The sequence below is a fragment of the Gallus gallus genome, chromosome 2 (genome assembly GCF_016699485.2).
Source record: "Gallus gallus isolate bGalGal1 chromosome 2, bGalGal1.mat.broiler.GRCg7b, whole genome shotgun sequence".
Lineage (NCBI taxonomy): Eukaryota > Metazoa > Chordata > Aves > Galliformes > Phasianidae > Gallus > Gallus gallus.
The window spans coordinates 66,300,570-66,321,082 of NC_052533.1; the positions used below are offsets into that span (position 1 = coordinate 66,300,570).

Here is a 20,513-nt window from a genome sequence, read left to right on the forward strand (position 1 = left end):
ACTGTGTTCCTATGTATGGCTATAAATCATCTTGTATGTATACACAATATTCTGCAGAAACCAGAGTTACTGTTTTCAACTAATTCTATTTTCTAGAACATTTGTCCATATGCAGATCACTGTAGCTTAGTCCTAAACAATGATCTAACTGGATAGAAGTAGATAGCTGGAGGATAATAAATACTTTGGAAAACAGCCATATCATAATGAGAAGACCATGATTATTATTTTTTAAACATATCAAAGTACTGTTGGTATTTCCCTTTAAGTCTAAATTGCTGCTTTATGCATTTCACTTTACAGACACGTTTCTGAAAGTAACCAAAAAAAATGGTATCTTTACGGACTGACTGCGGTGTATACCACTGAAATTAATCACAATTCATAATGAATTTTATAGTGATAATCTCAGAGTTTGAGTTTACATTGCTTTAGCCTTCCCATCAATACGCAGATTCACCTAAAATAACAGGAAGGCCACAGAGTAAAAGCACTAGCTCTAACTTTACTGTGCATAGGTTCAAGAGTAACACAAAATGAAACAGATTTGAAGCTTATTTATTCTGAATTTAAGCTTCTGTCAGAGCAGTACAGCAGTAAAGATAACAGCAAGTCACTTTATTTCAACAGCTGGGGTTTAAAGAACAATATTAAGCATTGCGAAGCTTACTGCAAACTTGCAAAGTTGTTTTTGAAGAGAATTCCTCCTCCTGCATCAATGGCTTTTTAAGAAATTTCCTGTGGCCTCAAGGAGGCGCTGTCATTACAGAGCTAAAACACCTCAGCAAATCGACTCCTCTGCTGCAGTTAAAAACAGCCACTCTGCTCTAACCGACTTGGTGAACCCAGCTATCTTTGGTCTGCGTTATCATTCTGTTTGACTACGTAACTCCACTTACTAAAGCTGGCTTATATTCACAACACCTTTAAAATCAGTGAGTTTTCAGCTGTGTGGAATCTGCTGCAGTGGGTGAGTGGCACCATTAGCAACACGCATCTGCATAAGGTCACATACCATCTGCATTTGCATATAATATGATTACTAAAAGATATTTTAAATGTTGTAGATTTGTAATAGTTAATCTGTGTGAAAACACTGCAGCAACCTTGCGGAATGAAGTGGAAGCAAAACAGACTTATTTCTCTCTAGCTTTGATGCTGTCCCGTACATCCCGTGCCCCCGCAAGGCGCCTACTACAACACTTTGAGAAACAAAACAACCGAACAAAAGCAATTATGCATTTGATAACTTGCAGAGATTCTATCCAGAATAAAAAGAAAAATGCAGAAAATTTTGAGAAGTTTTAAGTGTCTCCCATAGTTCTTCGGTTTCCATAAAAATATGACTCTGAGATTCAACGTATCTACATTTTATTTGGTTGAAAAAAGACACAACACCACAATGTGTCTGCAGGGACAAATGAGAACTGCCACAGGCACTGCTAGTAAAAAAAAAAAGTCTATTTATATGCCTCTTTTATATTCTAAATCAAGAAGTAGCAATCCTATTTTCACAAAACCTGCATTTAGAAAAATGCAAGATACGCCGAAGCTTCCCTCTTTGATGTCTCCACATAGAATTCATGCTCTCACCCTTCAAACACCTTGTTAATAAGAGGAACTTCTTGTAAACAGATGGTCTCTAAAAATGACAGTGCCAATTAGACCTCAGAATTAAGAAAAGCAGATACACTTACCCAAACATCTTAACGTGAATTAGTTCAATTAAAACCATTTGTCTGAGGGAGCTGAAAACCTAAAAATCCTGTACTGCTGATATACTAACCCCACACTGCCCAAAAGATTTAATATATATTCACCAGGAGCAGAAAACACGTAAAGAATGCTCTCTTGTTCCACCAGAAAAACGACATCATCAGTTTGCAGCCGTACCAGGAAAAGAAAGTTTAACATGAACTAATTTCTTAATTGGTTGTCTAGCATTACAAGCAACTATAACACAGCAGCAGGGAACTACAACAGCACATATACCCTCAGGACTAATAAACATCTGGACTACATTAGCAAAGCTGATCTTGCTTTCACCCGACCAGAAGATAGCGCTTGAAGACTACACACTAACACATACATCTTGTATTAAAAAAAAATAACAAAAAGTGGGAATTGACTTACAAACACTCTCCCCAACCCAGCTCATTCCTTCTCTGGAGCCAAGAGCTTAAAATTAGCCGCATGATGTAATACAATAAACTAATATTAGTGTAGACTATAGGCAATAATATTAATAAAGTTAAATGAACTACTCAAATACTAATTTACTGCTTTTCATTTTTTCATTTGTATGGTATTTCTACATTCTTAGATTCTGAATATAGGATAGCAACAATCTCAAGTTTTAAGAAATTAACTCTTTATTGCACTAATAGCTTTTAGGATATCAAATACGCATTCCTGGCTGACATTTGTTTTATAAAAATATACTGCATCTTTGAAGCTACAGAAATTTTGGTTTAGTTGTTTTTTGCATCTACATGGAGCATATCTGTCTGACTCCCACAACAAGTGCATATTTAACCAAGGAAACACATTAAAAATAAATGTACTACATTCTCCTCTCCTACCAAACAGTCACGACAAACCAGAAGCATCATTAAATTCTTATTACAACTCTAAAATCGTGAGATCAAATAATATGTTTTAAGGACCTTAACACTGCTTTAATTTTTTCTTTTTAAGGGATTTTACTGGGCTTCAATTTTTTGCGCATGAGGTATGTAGAATAAAGTTCAAGTAATTCAGATACTGCGTGAGATACAAAGAACACAGTGGTTTTTTTCAGACCTCTCTGCTCTAGTGCAGTAAGATATCATTAGGATAAGAATCTCAAACAAAATACAAGCGCAATGCTTTCTGAAGTCATTTACTATATTTTCACTTTTCCCCAAATTTATCAGCGCCAGAGTTGACACATGGTACTCTATAACTGTGGTTGATGCATGTGCCTTGAGTTTTTGTGCATGCTGTCTGCACACTCCTGGCATGCAGCATGCTGCAGCCTATATGTAAAAGACGACTAGCATGAAATGTGCCTGAAATAAGACTTTTTCATGCTCAACAACTGAAATCTTTTACAGGAGCTTGACTTCTGTGTTACAAAACAATTACAAAACCAAGTGTAAAGAGGTCCCATAGAGCTGCCAGGCCATGGCTCTGCCTGCTTCTGTCAGCCACCTCAGAGGACTGGGCTCCTGGGGGCACTGGGAGAATCCCACCTCTGGCTGCTACCCGGCCACATCCACGCCACTCAACTGAAGGCTTTTAAAAGGCTCGTTGCAAAAGATACTGACTGACCACCAGAGGATTCCTCAAAGCATTTTTTGCAGCAACAAACAAAAATGTTAACAAGTGGCCAACCTCGGGCCCAGTCATTTGTCAGCGTGATTTTCCACGGCAAGTCAAACAGCAGTCATTACACAGACTAAATGTATATACACAGCACGTATATGAGCGAGATTAGGAAAGAAAAAGCCTCTACAGATGTGCAACCAGGTGAATACAGTTACTGTATTCTTTCATCCATTATGTATCTGGGAGTGAATTTTCTCACAGGCCACAATGGTGAGGGAAGGCTGATCTATAGCCTCCGGACGCTCAGAAGGGCAGCCGACTTCCTTACCACCCTTAAACACCTTTGAACATTTTTTCCTGCGCACAGCGGGCCCTTGTCCTGTGCTGCAGCCTGACCACCCACTGTTGCTTGTTGACCAAACACGCGGTGCCTGGAGCCTGCACTGAAACAACCAGGATAAGATTCCTTTCAAGGACGCCGCAGCGAGAATTTCAATTTGTCTGGGCAAGAAATTAGGCGAGCAGAAGAAATTACCTAAAAATTAACCTGCTCAGCAGATGAATGACTGCATTTTCTCTTTTTTTTTTTTTCCTTGAGTACCCTTTTCTTACTAGCATTACTAGCAAAGAGATGAGTGTGGAGATTAAACTGCTTCACTTCAGGGAAAGAACATTTTGGGAACACATTTAAGAAAATTGTTAAAGTGTTCATTTTTTAAAAAATCTTAAAGCTAGGCTTTGTTATCCCAACTGTAGAATGACACCATTTTTTGGTTCACCACAAAAAAGGGCAATTGGGTATACTGTTATTTTGAGTGGCGTTCTAAGTATTTCACAACCTAAGGGTAAACCTTATTGTCAGTCCCGCAGGCCAAAATACACTGAAGCAAAAGCCAAATACTTCAAGCTCAGTGTATAAACAAAAGTGATGTCATTTTACTACGCCAGCTCCAGTGGACGCTATGATCTTCAGTGACTTTGAAAACAGTTCGTTTCTACTTCATTTCCTGTGTAATGATTTAACAGATTCAAGACGACACCAAGGTAAAATTCTGGCCAGAGAATAGCTAGCTTCCTTAAGCTTCAATGGTACCACTTCTTTCAGATTTACTTTTAAACTACATATGCTTCTTTTTAATCACAGTATATAACATGCGTGGGATAGACTTTTATTATTTGAAGTATGAGATAAACAACAATGCCCCCCCCCCGCAATTCCCAATGAAAATATAAACAACAACAAAGTTACAGACAGGTGGTAAAAGACAAATCTGGCGTCAAATTTGGTACTGATTAATTTTTAAAATTTAATTAATAACCCATTAAGGGTTTGCTTGACATCTGCTGTCAAAAGAGTATTTCTGCTACGGACAGGGGATGTAGTTTAGACACGAAATGGTTCCCAGCTGCAAGAAGTCTTCTTCCAGATGTACAGTAAGCAAAGGCAATGGAAGAGAACCAGCTGCTAGGATAACAAATTGAAAAGGCCCTTTTGACACAAGCCCTGCTAGTCTGCCTGATCTAACAAAGATAGATCATTCATTGCGTGGTGAATAGAATCTCAGTGTGGCACAGAAGACAGACCAAAACAGTTTAAGTATCCATCTCCCTTCTCCACGCTACATACAACTGCTGTTATCCTGGCACAAAAAGCACTTGCTTGTACAACGTTCTGAGTGCTGCAAAGATTGCGCTCTTTCAGCAGTTAGAACAACAAAAACCCATCACTGCGACTGAGATATTATACTTGAGTATCAAGAACTACCTCCATGTTGGGAACATCAAAAAGCTATATATTTTGCAGCCTGAAGGGCAGTAGAAAGATCACACTGCCACTTTATTAGTGTTTCCATGCACAGGTTTAGTTTCTTAAGGGTACTGACAGCTTATATGCACTAAAATTACAGATATCTCAAAAAGACCAGTTAGAAGATGTTTTCAGTCACTTTGAAGATAACTAAATTAAAGCCCCTATCCATTTTAGCTCACAGGATCACAAACCCTGTCCAGCCAACATTGAAGCCTAAGCAATAACCATTGGCCACAGAGGAAATGGTCCAACCTCCATAGCTTCTTCTTCTGGTACTCACAGTATGAATCTCATTGCTTGATTCATTTTGGCTAGCTGCCTAGTGCCCCAGGCAGATTTTCAACTAAACCTCATTTATTTACATTTATTTTCATGTCATTTTACATTATTATATCCTCCAGGTTTCCTGTACTCCAGCAAGTCTGAAAAGCATAAACCATACTAAAATTATGCCCCAAAAATAGGGGAATTGCCAAACAAAGTGAAAAATTACAAATATAAAAATTTTTAATTGAAGGAAACTGTTTCATATCCAGATACCGGGTCTGAAAGTCCTCAGGCTTCTCCAAGTCTTAGTTCAAAGCTCAGAAGAAGCAACTCAGGCTTTAGCCAATAAAAGGCACAAAATACCACCAGCGCAATTCAGTTTGTCATCCACGTACCTCTTGCCAGACATATTAGAAACACTGCTTGGAGTGAGCATAGTGCTTCTCTATGTTAAATTTTATACTCATAGCCATCAAGAATGTTCTTTTTCCCTGTTATAGTCTCATCTCCATCTTCCTAACAAATAACTACATACGAAGTAAAAGCAGCAAACCAGCTTTATCTACTTCAGGCCCTTCCAGTGGGCAGCAATAGCAGATAGCAGTCAGGTTTATGAATGGAATCTGTCACTGCTTCAGGAAATCACTTCACAACCATAATTAAAAGAATGTTTCAATAACAACAAAAGAGCACAAGTACCTATGCCACTAGTTAAACAGACACATTAAGTAGAAAACATACAAATCTTTGTATTTGCAAGCTTCACTACATCTGTAGAGCTAGAGCTCCAGGCAGCTGCATAAAAGTCCCATGTCCATAGCTGCATCTTTTATGGAAGAATTTAAGTATTGGAGAAGACTGCTTTACATATGGATGCTACCATTGGAGTGCTGCGATCTGCGCATTGCCCAAACTACTTAACGTTTCCACTGAATTTTGGCTGTTGGGTTTCTCTCTTTTTGTCCAGGCTACTCACATGCCAGAGCAGAAGAAATTTTCCTCTGCTGTCCTACATGCATATTCACTCCTTGCAACACATGGGTTTGAATTTCAACAGTTTCTCATAATACGAGCATCTTCTGTGTGCATTTTTTATTTCACAATTGAGAAGGTTACACGAGGTAGGAGTAACAGCTGCCATATCTGAGTATGTAAGGAAGTCCACATAACTCGGGACTAATCAAACCAGTAGTGTTTAAGGCTGAGAAGAAAGAGTATATTAATATGCATATGTAGATATTCCTCAAGGGAAATTTACTCCAAAATGCTAACACAGCTACTAAATTGTTTGTACATTTGACTTAAAATTCTCATCCCACTTAGACCTTTGAAATAAACACAACCGATAAGCTAATGACTAGATTGCTGTACGTTTCACAATTAGTCATTGTCAATTAAAATTCAATCAGATTTTTCCTTTGATAATTTGCTGTTGGTAGTTGCTAGTCTTAGAGACATGCTGACAAACTATCTGCCAAAATTTAGCAAAGCCTTATATACCATTCATTTTTTGGAAATAACACTAGAACAAGTTGGATTAACTGATTAACTTAAAACAAAATTTGAAACACATAGGACTTCTGCTAACACCAGAAACAAATTCCAACGATGACCACCAACACCATTACAGCACTGTAAATTTGCAACTTTTCCTTATGTTAAACTTCATTAGATTGTACTCTGGTGTGATCCTTTGCATGCCTACAACTGTAAGCATTTTCTACAAAATTGAGTTAATCTCTAACAGCAGACAAACACAGAGGCTGTTCTATTCTTATTTTACATATGAGAGTACTGCTGAGTATGAAAGATTTACAGGTAGAGATTTAAGTATACTTCTATTTATTTTATTCTGATATCTACGTATACATTTTAAATCTAATTTGCAGTTTCCTGTCAGCACTATGAACTGTCTCAGCATAAGTTAGCTCACTTCACTCCCTACCTACCTTTGCTTAGGACAGCCTTGAAAATACAGCCATTAAGAAGAGGGCAGTCATCAGACAAAGGTAACGAATCCATGGGACATAGAAAAGTAAATTTATTTCTTGTCAATATTGGAGCTTTGTCTTGACTGTCATTACCAGTGGCCCAGACAAGAAGATATACTGACACAATCTCTTAGAGAAGATATGAATAAATCCTATTTCTGTGTGTGAAAAAACTATGTATTAAGTCGCAACGATCATCCTGCTGGTAGTGTGTAAATAACTTGGAATACATTGTTAGTTGTTATTGATGAGTATATTTGGACTGAGTTCTCTTTAGAACGTATTTAGTTTTGCTTTTTAGCCTGTTTAGGAAATAATTACAATGGTAGCCATTCCTTCCCAAATGCATCATGACCCACAAATAAATTCTTTGAGAACGTTTGGTGTTTCACAATCAGCTACTAAACTGTGGTCCAGGAATGTTAATAGAAGACTTCTCCAGATAAGAAAAGCAAAGGTTCTTGTCTAATTCCAAATCCTTTTCAGGTAGTAAAATTCATCATGTGTAACAACTCAGAGCTCTAGTCTGCTTTGAAAATTAGTAAGTCAGCAGCAAAATTATTTGGCACAAACTCAACTGAAAGTTGAAAAATAAAACATATGCACACAAATGCATATGTAGATACAATCTGTTACTCCACTGAAGACTTTAGATTCAGTCAGCTTGAGCCAACGGGTTCACAGTCCGCTGAAAAACAGATAATATCAGTCTCAATTGTTGGTACATTCAAGGTGGGACTATTCACATACACCGTCTGCTAGAAACAAAGTACATTATCATGTTGAGGAGAAAAACCTAGAAAAATATCTGATGCTTTTCTCAAGAGACTGTTAACATTATGACCTACCTCCTCCTTCGAATGCTTGATGTACAAAACCTTTTCTGGAAGCATGTTTTAAGGAGAATGCTAGCTTGAAAACTTACTACTGTTATGTCTTAAAAATAACTTCTGAGATTATGAATATATAAAATCCATTTCTGATTTCAAATTGATCCGAGTCCTCAAAGTCATACAAAACCAACTTGATATCTGAGTGAAAAACCACTCTTTTCCTCCTAGAAAATTATACATCAGTGAAAGTAGATGAAAATAAATTTCATGTCTCAGATCACAGTCAGCACTGTTCTACTTGGCAGTACTTGGCAGTGAATACCAACTCTTCCAAGCTTCCTCTGTACCTTCTCCCCTCTGATGTATGTTAAAATTAAAGATCCATGGAAAGAAGAAACCGAGTTTAGTAACTTTCTTTTGCTCAAATAGATACTGAATGGGGAATTCCACGAACCAAGATCAATTCTGGTGTGTTTTACAACACATGCAAAAAATACATCACTAAGGATCATAGCAAAGAATGAAAGAAAACTAAATAATATTAGCTCTTTTTAATAAAAGTCACACTATATTAGCATTTTTTTCATGCAAATCTTAACTATTCATACATGCATTTACTGGGCAGACAAGTTATGCAAATTCCTCCGTTTGTGAGCCAAACAAAGCTGCTAACATAAGAAGTTCCTTTGATATTAAGGCTGAGGTAAGCAGAATTGTTGCAAGAAAAACACCAGAAAGGTTAAGATTTTCAAGACAAGCTAAGGGATTTAGGTCCATTTTTGATTAATTACTGGAGCATGCATATCAAGATAACATAGACTACTACAACAAAGAAGTCACAAGTATTTAACATCTTTGTGCCCCTATTTTTTCTTGCTAAGAAGCTAAGAGACTGCAATATAATGTTTTGCAACTCAAAGGAGAAAAAGAAAGCTTAGAACCATCAACAGTGGCTATTTTCACTAGAGAATTTTGCCCTTGACAGATATATACTGCAGGGTCGGGTCTCTCAGGTTTTCGGGAAGGATGAGAGATGGTGAGGTTTTGGAAAAATTCTGGATTTTGAGTAAGAGTACAAGAAATCAGCCTAGCATTCCAGCTGGTCCCACAGCACTCAATAATGTGTTGTAGAAAAAAAGTACGTGCATACTTTACGCTACAACTTACTGACATCACTGTCACATTAAGCACCCTGTGAACCCTATTCCTGAAGATGTAATCTCTGCTAAAGAAGAAAATGTAAGCATCCTGCAGCAATTAATTTCACAGCACTTATCTGCCACAGCTCTAAGTAAAATTCTTGTGCTTCGCAGAAGAGAACACCTTTCTTGGTTTGGGATACACAGCAACGAAACTAAACACGGGAATTACCTACAAGCCCACTCAGATTCCAATAAGCATACTCATTTCAGGAATATCAACAAATTTGTTAAGACTTCTTGAGAAACAACACAGCATTTTCAATTTCTAATCCAGGTTATAAATTTTACTACTAGAAACACCAGGTCTGTAGTCTCCAGCCTATTCCCTTTTGAAAATACAAAGATGTGATGGATTATGACTGGCAGCTCAATTGCTGCCATGCCTGTAAAGCATCTATGAGGGTGCATTTCTTCAAGGAACAACACTGGCAAAACTAGACAGAATACAACTAAGTATTCATATAGCTCTTAATGTAAAATGGACAAACGGAATACTTAAGATAATCTCACAGCTCCGTGTCTGAACAAGAAGAATCAGTTTTGAAACTGCACTGGTAAAAAAAAAAAAAGAATAAGACAACCCTGTGTTATCATTTACTGCATATCAAGAAATTATACTTTATCATATGGTACTTCAATGTCCTCTATAATCATACACTACCAGCTTACTGTACAAAGAAATATAAATGGTGGATTTAATGTGACCTTCTAGTAGTATTTCTTGAGGACAGTAAATCTCAGATATATGATTTAAATTTAATGCTTTTCCCATTCAAGAAGCTTACAAGTTCTAAGTTAAACAAAAACAAAATTGCATCAGATACTTTCTTTTTATAAGAAAGAAAAAAAGATGTAACTCAGTATTAAACTTTGTGAAAAGCTATCAAAATCAAGCAGAGAACAAAAAGAAGTATCATTCACACGCTATAACTTGTCAAAGAAAAGGCAATGCCAAATTCCAAAGTGTCAAACACATACACATAATAAAACATATCCTTGCCTTTTTGCTCTTTAACATAGCTCTCCTTGCAGTTGTGCATGAGCTGTAGAATCCACTGATGCTGAGCACCAATGCACTGCCAAGCAGGGTCCCCAGGCGCGTGAAGATCAGAAAGATATCTGTAAAATCCGGTCCAAAAATCACAGCTCTGACTTGACACACTAAAGGCCTCATTAAACGGAAATATCTTTAAAGATATTTATACACATAGATACACACAGATGTATAATTTAAAAAATTCAATACTCGTACCCAATGCAAACACAAACTTTGCATTCTTACTTCCTAATATAGTGAAGCAAAATTTCAGCAAAAAACCCTTATAATAATAAACAAAAGCATATATACTGAATATCAGATTAATATGTATTTTCTGTTGCGCCTCTAGAAGCGTTCTCTGGCAACCAAAACCTTTATCTGTCAAAGTTGCAGATCAGTATTTCATGTTTCACTTGAAACCACTGATGACATCTCAAGCATATAAAATATGGTATTTTGCTCCCCACTTTGCATGTCTCAACTGGAACAGGCAAGTACAGAAGGAATTAATTTTTGGTGGTGGCTCATTAATCCTAGCACGGACGTGCACAGGCAAATGTAAACTAAGCTTCTGGTTGTTGCTCTTTTTTATTTTTTTCCATTAGGATGTGTGCACACTGTGGTAGTGTATTTTAGTTATATGTATATGTATAGACACTCACATACACAGGTCGCTCCAAAAGTAATGCCTTGCCTGTTTATTTCCATGGAAACTACAACAGCTACAAAGAGCAAATTCTCAGCTACAAAACACTGTTTTTCAACACAGTCACCACCATTAGCTATGCATTTTCACCAGTAACAAACAAGAGCCTTCATGCTGTGCTCTCAAAAATCCGTCCTGAGAGGCGACTCACTGTAACCACTGCTGAAATGCATCTCCCGCTGCCTCACTGCGCTCACATCCACTGTTTGCTCTCCAGAAATGCTCAGGAGCATCAATGAATGTCAATGGGTGTCATTTTTTCCCCCACATGGAGGAATGTAATGACACACCTTTGCTTCACGCTTTCATGCCCACTTCCACGTCAGATGCCATTTTGTCAGACTCCCCCTCTGTTGCCCTCTGTCATATGGCAACAAATACTGGTAGGATCGCCATACCACCACAATCTGCTTCTGAAACCATAGGCCAACATGAAAACCAGGAGTCATTACTTTTGGAGCTGCCCGCATGTATTATCTTATATGTATATAGAGTAATGAAAAGGATGAACAGGTTGCCCAGAGAGGCTGTGGAGCTTCCCTCCTTGGAGATGCTCCAAAGCCATCTGGACATGGTTCCGGGCAGCCCAAAGGGTGTCTCTGCTAGAGCAGTGGTTGGATCAGATGGTCTCCCAACATCAACCATTCTGTGCTGTCTGACCGGGGTTCTTAATTACTGAAAGTAAAAAAACCTCAAACATTCTGTCTTTGGGGAGAGAGGAGTATCAGAAGTCAGCTGTTTTGATTCCTAAGAGAACACAGAAGCAGTATAATCTAATGTATGGCATTCATGACTACAGTACTATGAAAAGAGTATTTAAAAAAAAAACAACAAAAAAAACAGTAGCTGCTCTACTATTTGGTGTGCTCCATTATATTCTGCATTACAGAGACACAGGACAAATTCAAGAATTCAAGATGCTCAAGATGAAGTGCACTAACTTCTCTTAAGCAGTGCAGTGAATATTTAACTCCTTCACAGAAGTGATGTTACTATAATACTGCCTAAAGTTAATTAGGACTGCATTGCAAGTTTTGTCTTCCTTGTCTGCAGTACTTTCACAAACAAAATAAACTGTCGAAGTACAATTGGTGGGATGGATGAGAACATTACACAACCAACCATTTTGACAGGGTGGTAATTATAAACTATGACCTCAAGTCTTTCCTCAACATTTACGAGGACTTGAGTCATTGTTTAGATACAAAAAAAAAAAAAAAAAAAAATACCACTGGCATTGAAAATAATGCCTCTCCTTGCTTGTTCAGTGATATGTTGAACAGTTTCTGAAAAGTATAAAAAATAACCAATGTAAAGAATGCAGTAAAATAAGGGGAAAATATGGACTGAAACTTAATTATGAAGACTCTATACATATATATGCACACACACTCATACACTCGTCTATACACATATATACACACTGAATATCTGAGGATTGGTAAAAGCACAGTATTTCAGATCTTGCTCTGCCTTAGATATTGGAGACATACAAAAGGAACATATCAAGGAAGGAAAAAAATTCTAGAAAATTGCAGTTTGCATGCAAATTATTTTACAATTAGGATTTTGTTAATTTTCATTTAACTGAGGTGCCCTCAAGTAAGCTTTCTTCACACCTTGCCTCCAGGAAACAACAGTCACATCGGCATAACTAGCGTAATGAATTTAATGTAATGGCTTTTTATGTTGAGCTTTTTTTTAATCACAAAATTATTTCAGATTTGTACACTCCTTTCTCTCCTGAATTATACTGGCCTACACTTTAAATATATCTGGTTACATTAGCAAAGTTTGTTTTAATGTATACAGGGATGGTCTCACAGATTCAATAAATCTCAAGATAAAGGGCTGGGAAAAACAACTTAAAAAACAAAGCAAAACAAAAAACACGCACAGAAGCATATACAACTCATTCTTCTAAAGAATCTCCAGATGAGTTTAGAAGACTTGGCTTAGATAAATAAGTTATTTTTAAGGTTTTTCAAGACTGAAATAGAAAGAAAGAAACAGTAGCCTTCAAGACACACAAATGTTTAACACTACTCATCTTAAAACGTAACTCTAACAAATACGCAATATTTACATGGCACCTAGAAAAATGAAAAGGACTCTACTAAATGCACACTGGTCACTGTCCTCATAAACTAACTAAAGTAAAAGGGCAGAAGACTCCAGTGCACCTTGCCTGTGAAACTGGGCTGGGTGAGCACAAAAAGCATTGAAGACTGCACACAGGTGGCAGATTTCTAAGAATGCCACGTGCACATTGCATTTGGTCTACAGCTTTTATGATAAGTGAAAAAATCACTGAGAATATCAAGCCACACTGGGAGTCCTACTAACACGCAGAGCTCAAAAGCTTCCAAGTAAAGTCATCAAATGTTTCCGAGCACTCTAAATTCTGTCTCCAAGGATTGTAAAGAGGGCTAAGGTCTACTGTTAGGAGAAGGTCCAACCAAGTTATGGTAGTATTCCTACCATTGGCTTGGACATAACCTTTCAGAACAAGAGCAAATATAGGAATTTTAATGAAAACTGGGGAACTGGTAAACATTCATGAAATGTAAAGGAAATTCATTATTTAGAATGAATAGTAAAAGAGTTAAAATCAAATTTAAACTCAAGTTTGGATTAAAACCTATTATCTGACTCAAGAAGATGCAATTTCAACACCAATCTGAAATGCAGTACAAGTTAATACACAGTCTGTTTTGAGCTCTGCATCTTATAAGTGATCATTTCATACATAGCTTACAATGAGATTATCTAGAAGAAACAATCTAAACATATCTTTATGATTTTTTTAAATTACAATCTCAATCCTTCCGTGAACAATCAAGCATCAATCTAACATCATTATATATTCATAAAATCATAACATAATCTACTTTCAGCTTTAAAATCAGTATTCAAACCATCATAGAAATAGTCACTACTCTATTTAGGAAACATTAAAATATACATCTAACACCATATATCTGAAGAAGACAGAAGTTGAATGATTACCTTATATAACGTTTCTGATCATGCAGTGTTGATGGAGTTTCAAGGAGTTTATCCAACAGAAGTTCTCTTAAAGCTTCTATTCTGGTTTCAACTTCAGCATAATCTAGGGGTAAGGAGAGAAAATAAATCTGATTTGTGTCTTCAGCAGTAGCATGAACTGAAAATTACATTATTTTTCTAGGACATCAGACACTTCTGGATTTATTATGGAAAAAATTTTAAAACACGTACCTGACATTTTCATATACAACAGATCTATGAAAAAAGATCATACTCTGAAATCTTTCCAACAGTATGTCAGAACTATCCACAGTCCCATTTTTAGTCATTGTAACCCTTTTTTCTCCCCCCAAATGTCCAATCTTAATAAGTAAATTTGGCAGTGAATATACCTTGCTTAGAAAATCTGCTAGAAATATTGTTTAATTGTTCCTACATATACATAACTTTTAAGGATTCAAATCATGTCTCTTTAAACTACTATGTGCTTTTTAGCTTATATGTTGAGAAGAAACAGAAGTAATACAATACTTATCTTACATTTTTTGAACACTTGAACCTCTGTCTTTCCAAAGAGCGACTTTGCTTTTTCGTAGTCATTAATAACCACATCATAATCACCCTTAGAAACAACAATAAAAAACAAATAAACATTTGTATTTGTGAAAAGGTAACAGTAATTTCAGCAAAGAGATAAGTATTTTCAAAGCTTTGTACCTTCTGGATATTTCTTTCTATATTCAGTGGAAGGTTGAAAAGAAATTTAAAACGCTGAAGGACATTGAGTGCATTTCTCGTTGAATCAGCTTTATCCTTGCGGCCCAGCACTTCTTGGAATAAAGTATCTGCTGTGTTACTGGCTCCTATTTTAAAAAGGATGAAGTTAAGGGAAATTAGAGCAAGTGATCGGTTTAAATCATATGCAGATTTACCTCATTTTAATGAATGGCAACATCATCTAAGCTTTTTAGAGAAAATGAATAATTATTGCTAAGTTTTTATTGTTTCTTCTGTTCAACAGTTTTAACATTTTACAACTGATGAAATACTATTTCAGAGGGAACCACTTAGCATTTTAATGTGGTAAGACCCCTGTGCAATTAAAAACAATCACTCTTTCCTATTTCAAATGCTTAACTTTCTTGCAGATATTTTATAGTTTGCTTTGGCTCCAGATCTACATTTTTACAACTAAATTATGCATCTCAGGATATAGGAAAAGTCACAGAAAGTTTTCTCTGTTAGAAAACTATAATTTCATTATGTTAATTAATGCTATAGCTTCCAGAGTTAGGACTGCAAATTTTGCAAACTTTCTGCATTCTCAAATTAATTCTTAAATATGATTAATGCTTGATTTAAGTTAATCACTTTTAGAAGTACTGATGATTAAATCATAGACAATGGTGTGACTGAAAATTTAATTAGTTGGTCATTGTAACAGAATGAATAGTTCTTGTCTTCACAGTGCGTTAAAACCCTGTTTACTTTCATCACATACAGGATTAAACTTAGGACAATAATGTCACGCAATTACATTTCTATATTATTTGTGGATATTCTTCAACACATAACTCCTCAGAACCTTTTATTATGAAACTATAGTGCGTTCTATTCTGTAGCAGAGTTTTTCCACACTTCCTGAGAGATTAACAGTATTTCATTTATATTCGCACGCGATTATTTGCATTTTTCAACTCGTGACTTATTTTTAATTAACCAATAAAAGAAAAAAAGAACTGGAACTGCTTTAGCCTTTTTGATCGTTGCGTGTAAAAGTTTCTACATTATCTGGTCTAGCGACTATAATTTAAGCAAAGATGAAAAAAATTACATCAGTCTCACTGGGTGGCTTGCATGCCATTTTCTCCAGTCAACACTGTGGGTGGCCTGTTCATGTTAAAAGTAGTCTTTGTAAAATAATTGTTATATCTAAATAATGTTTAAACTTGGTTGAAATTTTGAAGCCCTGATGGAAAAAAAAATGTTTTGTCAGGACAGCTATTCCTACTACATACTATTTAATATAAAATACTTTAACCCATTATGGAGAAATACACAATGAAAACAGCCAGCTGGATATCTAAGTACAGATCACTGATGAAGTTTGATTTTATTTTCTCTTGATGCTTTAATAAATGTTAATTTTGTGAGCCCTTTGAGTAAATACATTCAGTTTGCTTGAATCCATATGTTTCTCATACATTCCATTAACGGTCAAGATGAAATGTACTATATTTGCAAAGTTTTATTCACAAAACAATATTTCTTTAATTCAATGCCTTATCAAATGTCTAATTACTTTTTCAAAACCAATTAGCAACTGCAGCAACTGCACAGTGATTTCCATCTTTAGTTCACAACTGCACATTCATCTGTACAAAATTAATGATGTAAAATCCTCAATTTAAGGAATTGATTTTACTTTTTTGTTTCCTAAGTAAAACAGGAAAATGTGTTAAATCAAATGCCTTCATCACATTCAATACTTTATTCAGAATAGGTTTCTCTTTTAGGGCTTAGAAAAACATGGTAAAATTTCTTCCCTCCTCTGCTCTTCCCAAATCCCTTCTACATTAACAATTTATCTGTTCACTAGTAATGAATAATCTAAAAGTAAACTAGGAAGTTCATGGATAAAGAATGACTGATTACACTTTCCAAATAGACAATATACTCTCTGCAAATTAAAAAAAAAAAAAAAAAAAAGCTCTTGTTATCCAACAGTTGTCTTACGTAGGACCTGTCAGAAACAAGACATAATGGAATTTGATTGACCTCCTATAAGAGGCAATTCTTTATGAAATTAAGTGCAGCCTATAGTGTGTTTCTGTGAATATACATTCTGTAAGTTATTTACCAATTATATCTAGCAATCTAGAAGAAACTGCAAGCAGCTACAATTCTACCTACTAAAGGAAATTCTACTTCTACTAACTTATGACATTTCAATCCAATAATTTGGCACATTCTCTTAGCATGCTTAGTAGCTGTAGAAAGCATCCTTTGTCTTAGAAGTTTGAATCAAGCTATCAACATCAATCGTGTTTTAAGACATGCACCTACAATCTATGAAATGGAAGATTCAGCTGAAGATTTGAAGTCATTTTTGAAAGCAGACCCTGTAACTCAAGGATTACAGCAGCATTTGAAAGCCTGTTCTTTGCAGAGTAGTAACTAAGCACACTTTTGAATGGTCAGACAAGAAACAAAGCTTTGATCCTAAACTACTTTGCATAATATTATTTACTCTCTTTAAATCCTTGTATTCCTACCCCCCTGCCTTCCACCCATCATGACTTGCAAAGTATCAGAAGGAAAAGCAGCCAATTTTTTTTCGCAGCAGAGCCAAACTTAATAACACTCTGAAGTGGCTGGCAGAAGTTCCTCTACGGATCAAGTTTGTAAAAGACAATCTGCGTTATCTGCATATAGATTTCAGCTATCAAGTGGAAAAGCGGTTATATATTATAGGTATATTTACCTCATAACAGTGCATACAAAAGTGAGTCACGGACCTTGAAATTGCACTTCTTTGCCTTTTTACGTTATATAATGTCATATAATTTTGTCAAAGAAAAAGCGCTCTCCAAAGGATCTGCACTAAGTACTTGACATGGCATAAATGCATAACTAGAGACAGCGCTAGCAATTTCAGCAAATGTTTCTTTCTCCTACCTGTTACACACAAAAACATCCAGTCTGCACATTATATTTTGCACATGCAGACACACATCATCTTCTCTATAGCAATTGTTGTGTGTGTGGTTGGGTTTTTTTTGGTGGTTGTTTTTTTTTGCCCAAGATAGGGGAATAATGTTCAACCCACATCATTACTGAAAAAAGCTAAAGCTGTTCACACACAAAAAAAGCCTGCTTTATTTGTGCTCCACACAAAAACACACACAGTCACAGCTTTCTTCATACAAGAGAACAAAAACAGTGAACTTCCATGTCACTTTCTTCATTTCACAAAACACGCTCAGACTGAGTCAGCTATCTGCATGTCATTGCTGCTTATTGATACAGCACTAAGGGAAACATCCCTTCCTCTGTGAAAAAAATCACAATGAAACAAAGTAAAATTATCTTGGCAGAAGTCCCAGAATTAAAAAAAGTAACTTTTTGATCTGCTGAAACGCATACCAAACTGCACTGAATTCAAGCCACTTGTCTCAATGCGATCTCACAGCTAATACACAGAAAAGAAAGTACCAAGAGCTTTTCAAAGTTTCTAAAACAAATGCTAGTTCCAAGTAGTCTAAATGATAACACAAAGTGAGAAAGATTCTGTTAACAGATCTTGTTTCTGCAAACAGTTAGGTTTTTTTTTTCCCCTCTTGCTCAAATGTCTTATGATCTCGGTACTTAGCTTAGCTCATCCTTCTACAGCTCTAGCTATGTATAGTATCTCCTCTGTTTTCTTTGTACGCCTGTAACTGAGATACAACCAAAATTAATTTAACGAAAACGCTCTAGACTTCCATTATTTTGACCACTGATGGTCATGGCAAAAACTGCCACTTATTCCAAAGGTGTTCCATCGCACCTAGAATAGCTACCATTAAACAGGAAACAGCAAGAGAGAATGTACTGTTTTCTACTTTCTACCGTATTCTGAGGAATATATTAAAGCTTGTTAGAAAGTCCAACAGCCAGAAATAGTTGCTGCTGGAAGGACAAAACTTACTGTTCAGTACATTCTCCAGTTTTTGCGTCATGGATCCTTCTACTTTTTCCGTTCCATCCGCTTCCAGTTTTTGATGGATTGCTGGAATAAAGTGTCTAGTTAAAATGCTGAACATTTTAATAGGTGGGAATACATTACATCAAAGTGACACTTTAAAACATTTTTTTAAATTTAATATAAAGTGTTATTTTTCTTGTTAGACATAAAAAATACAAACATGTTTCATCGCAGCAGAGTCTAGTGGAGGACAGGGCTCAGAGCCAGACACTGCAGAATTTTAACCATTACTTTAGCACAGATTTACTCTACATTCTTGAACGAGTCACTAATGCTAAAGAAAGAGGACAGAGAGGCAAAATAATTGCAATTTGCTATCTTGTAGTACAAATATTAATCATTTAGTATTCTGGAAAGTAAGCATCATTCAAGCACAAAATAGTTATGGTCTGCAGAGCAAAATTTGAATGCTGGTCACACTGAAAAGGAATTTCCAATAATTAAAGGTTACAAAAAATAGTCACAGGGAAACTGAGTGACCCCAACTCAGACTTTACATGTATCATATATAAAGTAATTAATTAAAAATGGCATTTACCCTTAAAAACTTTAATTTGTGAGACTACGTAAAATCCTCTACCAATCAAAAGTTCCTGTTGTTTTAGAACAAACTGAGTCTCCTAAAAAGTCTCCTATCACTGCCTGCTTGTTCTCAATTGCGTAATTTGAAGTTGAACTACCCCTGAAAACAGTGATGCTGTTCACTGTTTTTAAGTGAATAATAATATATTTTAGTTCAGACCATAAACACAGTTTTGAAAGTAATCTCTCCATTGTCTCAGCCCATCTTAGTTTGGTTTGCATGGCAAAGTTTCTGAAATGAATTCTCTTAAGATGAAACTTAACCAGGAGACGCATTCTATGAGTATGCCTAACGTACTCCAGCAGATACCTGGAATTCAATCCACAGGATGAATCCCTACTTGGTGGTGGTACGTAGATGCAGAGCAAAGACAAAGTGAACACAGACCAAAAGCACCCTTAGTCAGGCAATCCTGTAGCATCAGCCCTGCCGTGAACAGTGAGAGAAGATGGCTATTCTGAAAGAGGTTATTTCTTTATGAGTCTCCAAAACTGGCTCAAAATAAGAATTTTCATTTAAAAAACAAAGGGGAAAAAAAGATAAAGTGACAATTTCAATTAACTTAAATGTTTAAATTTGGCTTTTCAAATGGATCATACATATATGACCTCAATAAGATTTGCTTTCATGAAAAGGCAACAGCACTTTCATTTCTGTTATTTAATTCATTAGAGGCAAAAAAAAAAAAAAAAAAAAAATAATCTAGATAACAGTAATCTAGATAAATGTATCCTAAGGCATGTATCTTAAGGCAACACTTTAACAAGATGAACTGAAACTACCAGACCCCTGCATATTTTAAGGAACAAGAACAAAAATCTATCCTACAGATACATCCTTAAAAATAGCTATTGTTTTTTCGTATGACATGAACACCAATTACTTGTAAGAATATCTCCACAATTTTGTAACAAAACCACTAAGGGTTCTAATGATATTATTCCATTTATATACATCAGTTGGGTTTGTGTGCAGCCAATTACACTCTTTGCCATTAAAAACCGAAAGGCACGTTCA

General features: G+C 35.9%; 1 protein-coding gene across 23 annotated transcripts in view; it reads right to left on the reverse strand.

Annotated features, from left to right (window-relative positions):
- EXOC2 (exocyst complex component 2) overlaps window positions 1-20,513 on the reverse strand; it is a 366,065-nt gene that overhangs the window by 64,112 nt on the left and 281,440 nt on the right. For all 23 annotated transcript variants that reach the window (XM_046924334.1, XM_046924284.1, XM_046924332.1 and 20 more), the window contains 5 exons: window positions 18,857-18,937; window positions 14,884-15,029; window positions 14,707-14,788; window positions 14,167-14,269; window positions 10,413-10,531 (listed from right to left, as the gene is read on the reverse strand). In XM_046924334.1, the coding sequence (XP_046780290.1) occupies window positions 10,413-10,531; window positions 14,167-14,269; window positions 14,707-14,788; window positions 14,884-15,029; window positions 18,857-18,937 (531 nt within the window). The remainder of the gene's footprint in view (window positions 1-10,412; window positions 10,532-14,166; window positions 14,270-14,706; window positions 14,789-14,883; window positions 15,030-18,856; window positions 18,938-20,513) is intronic.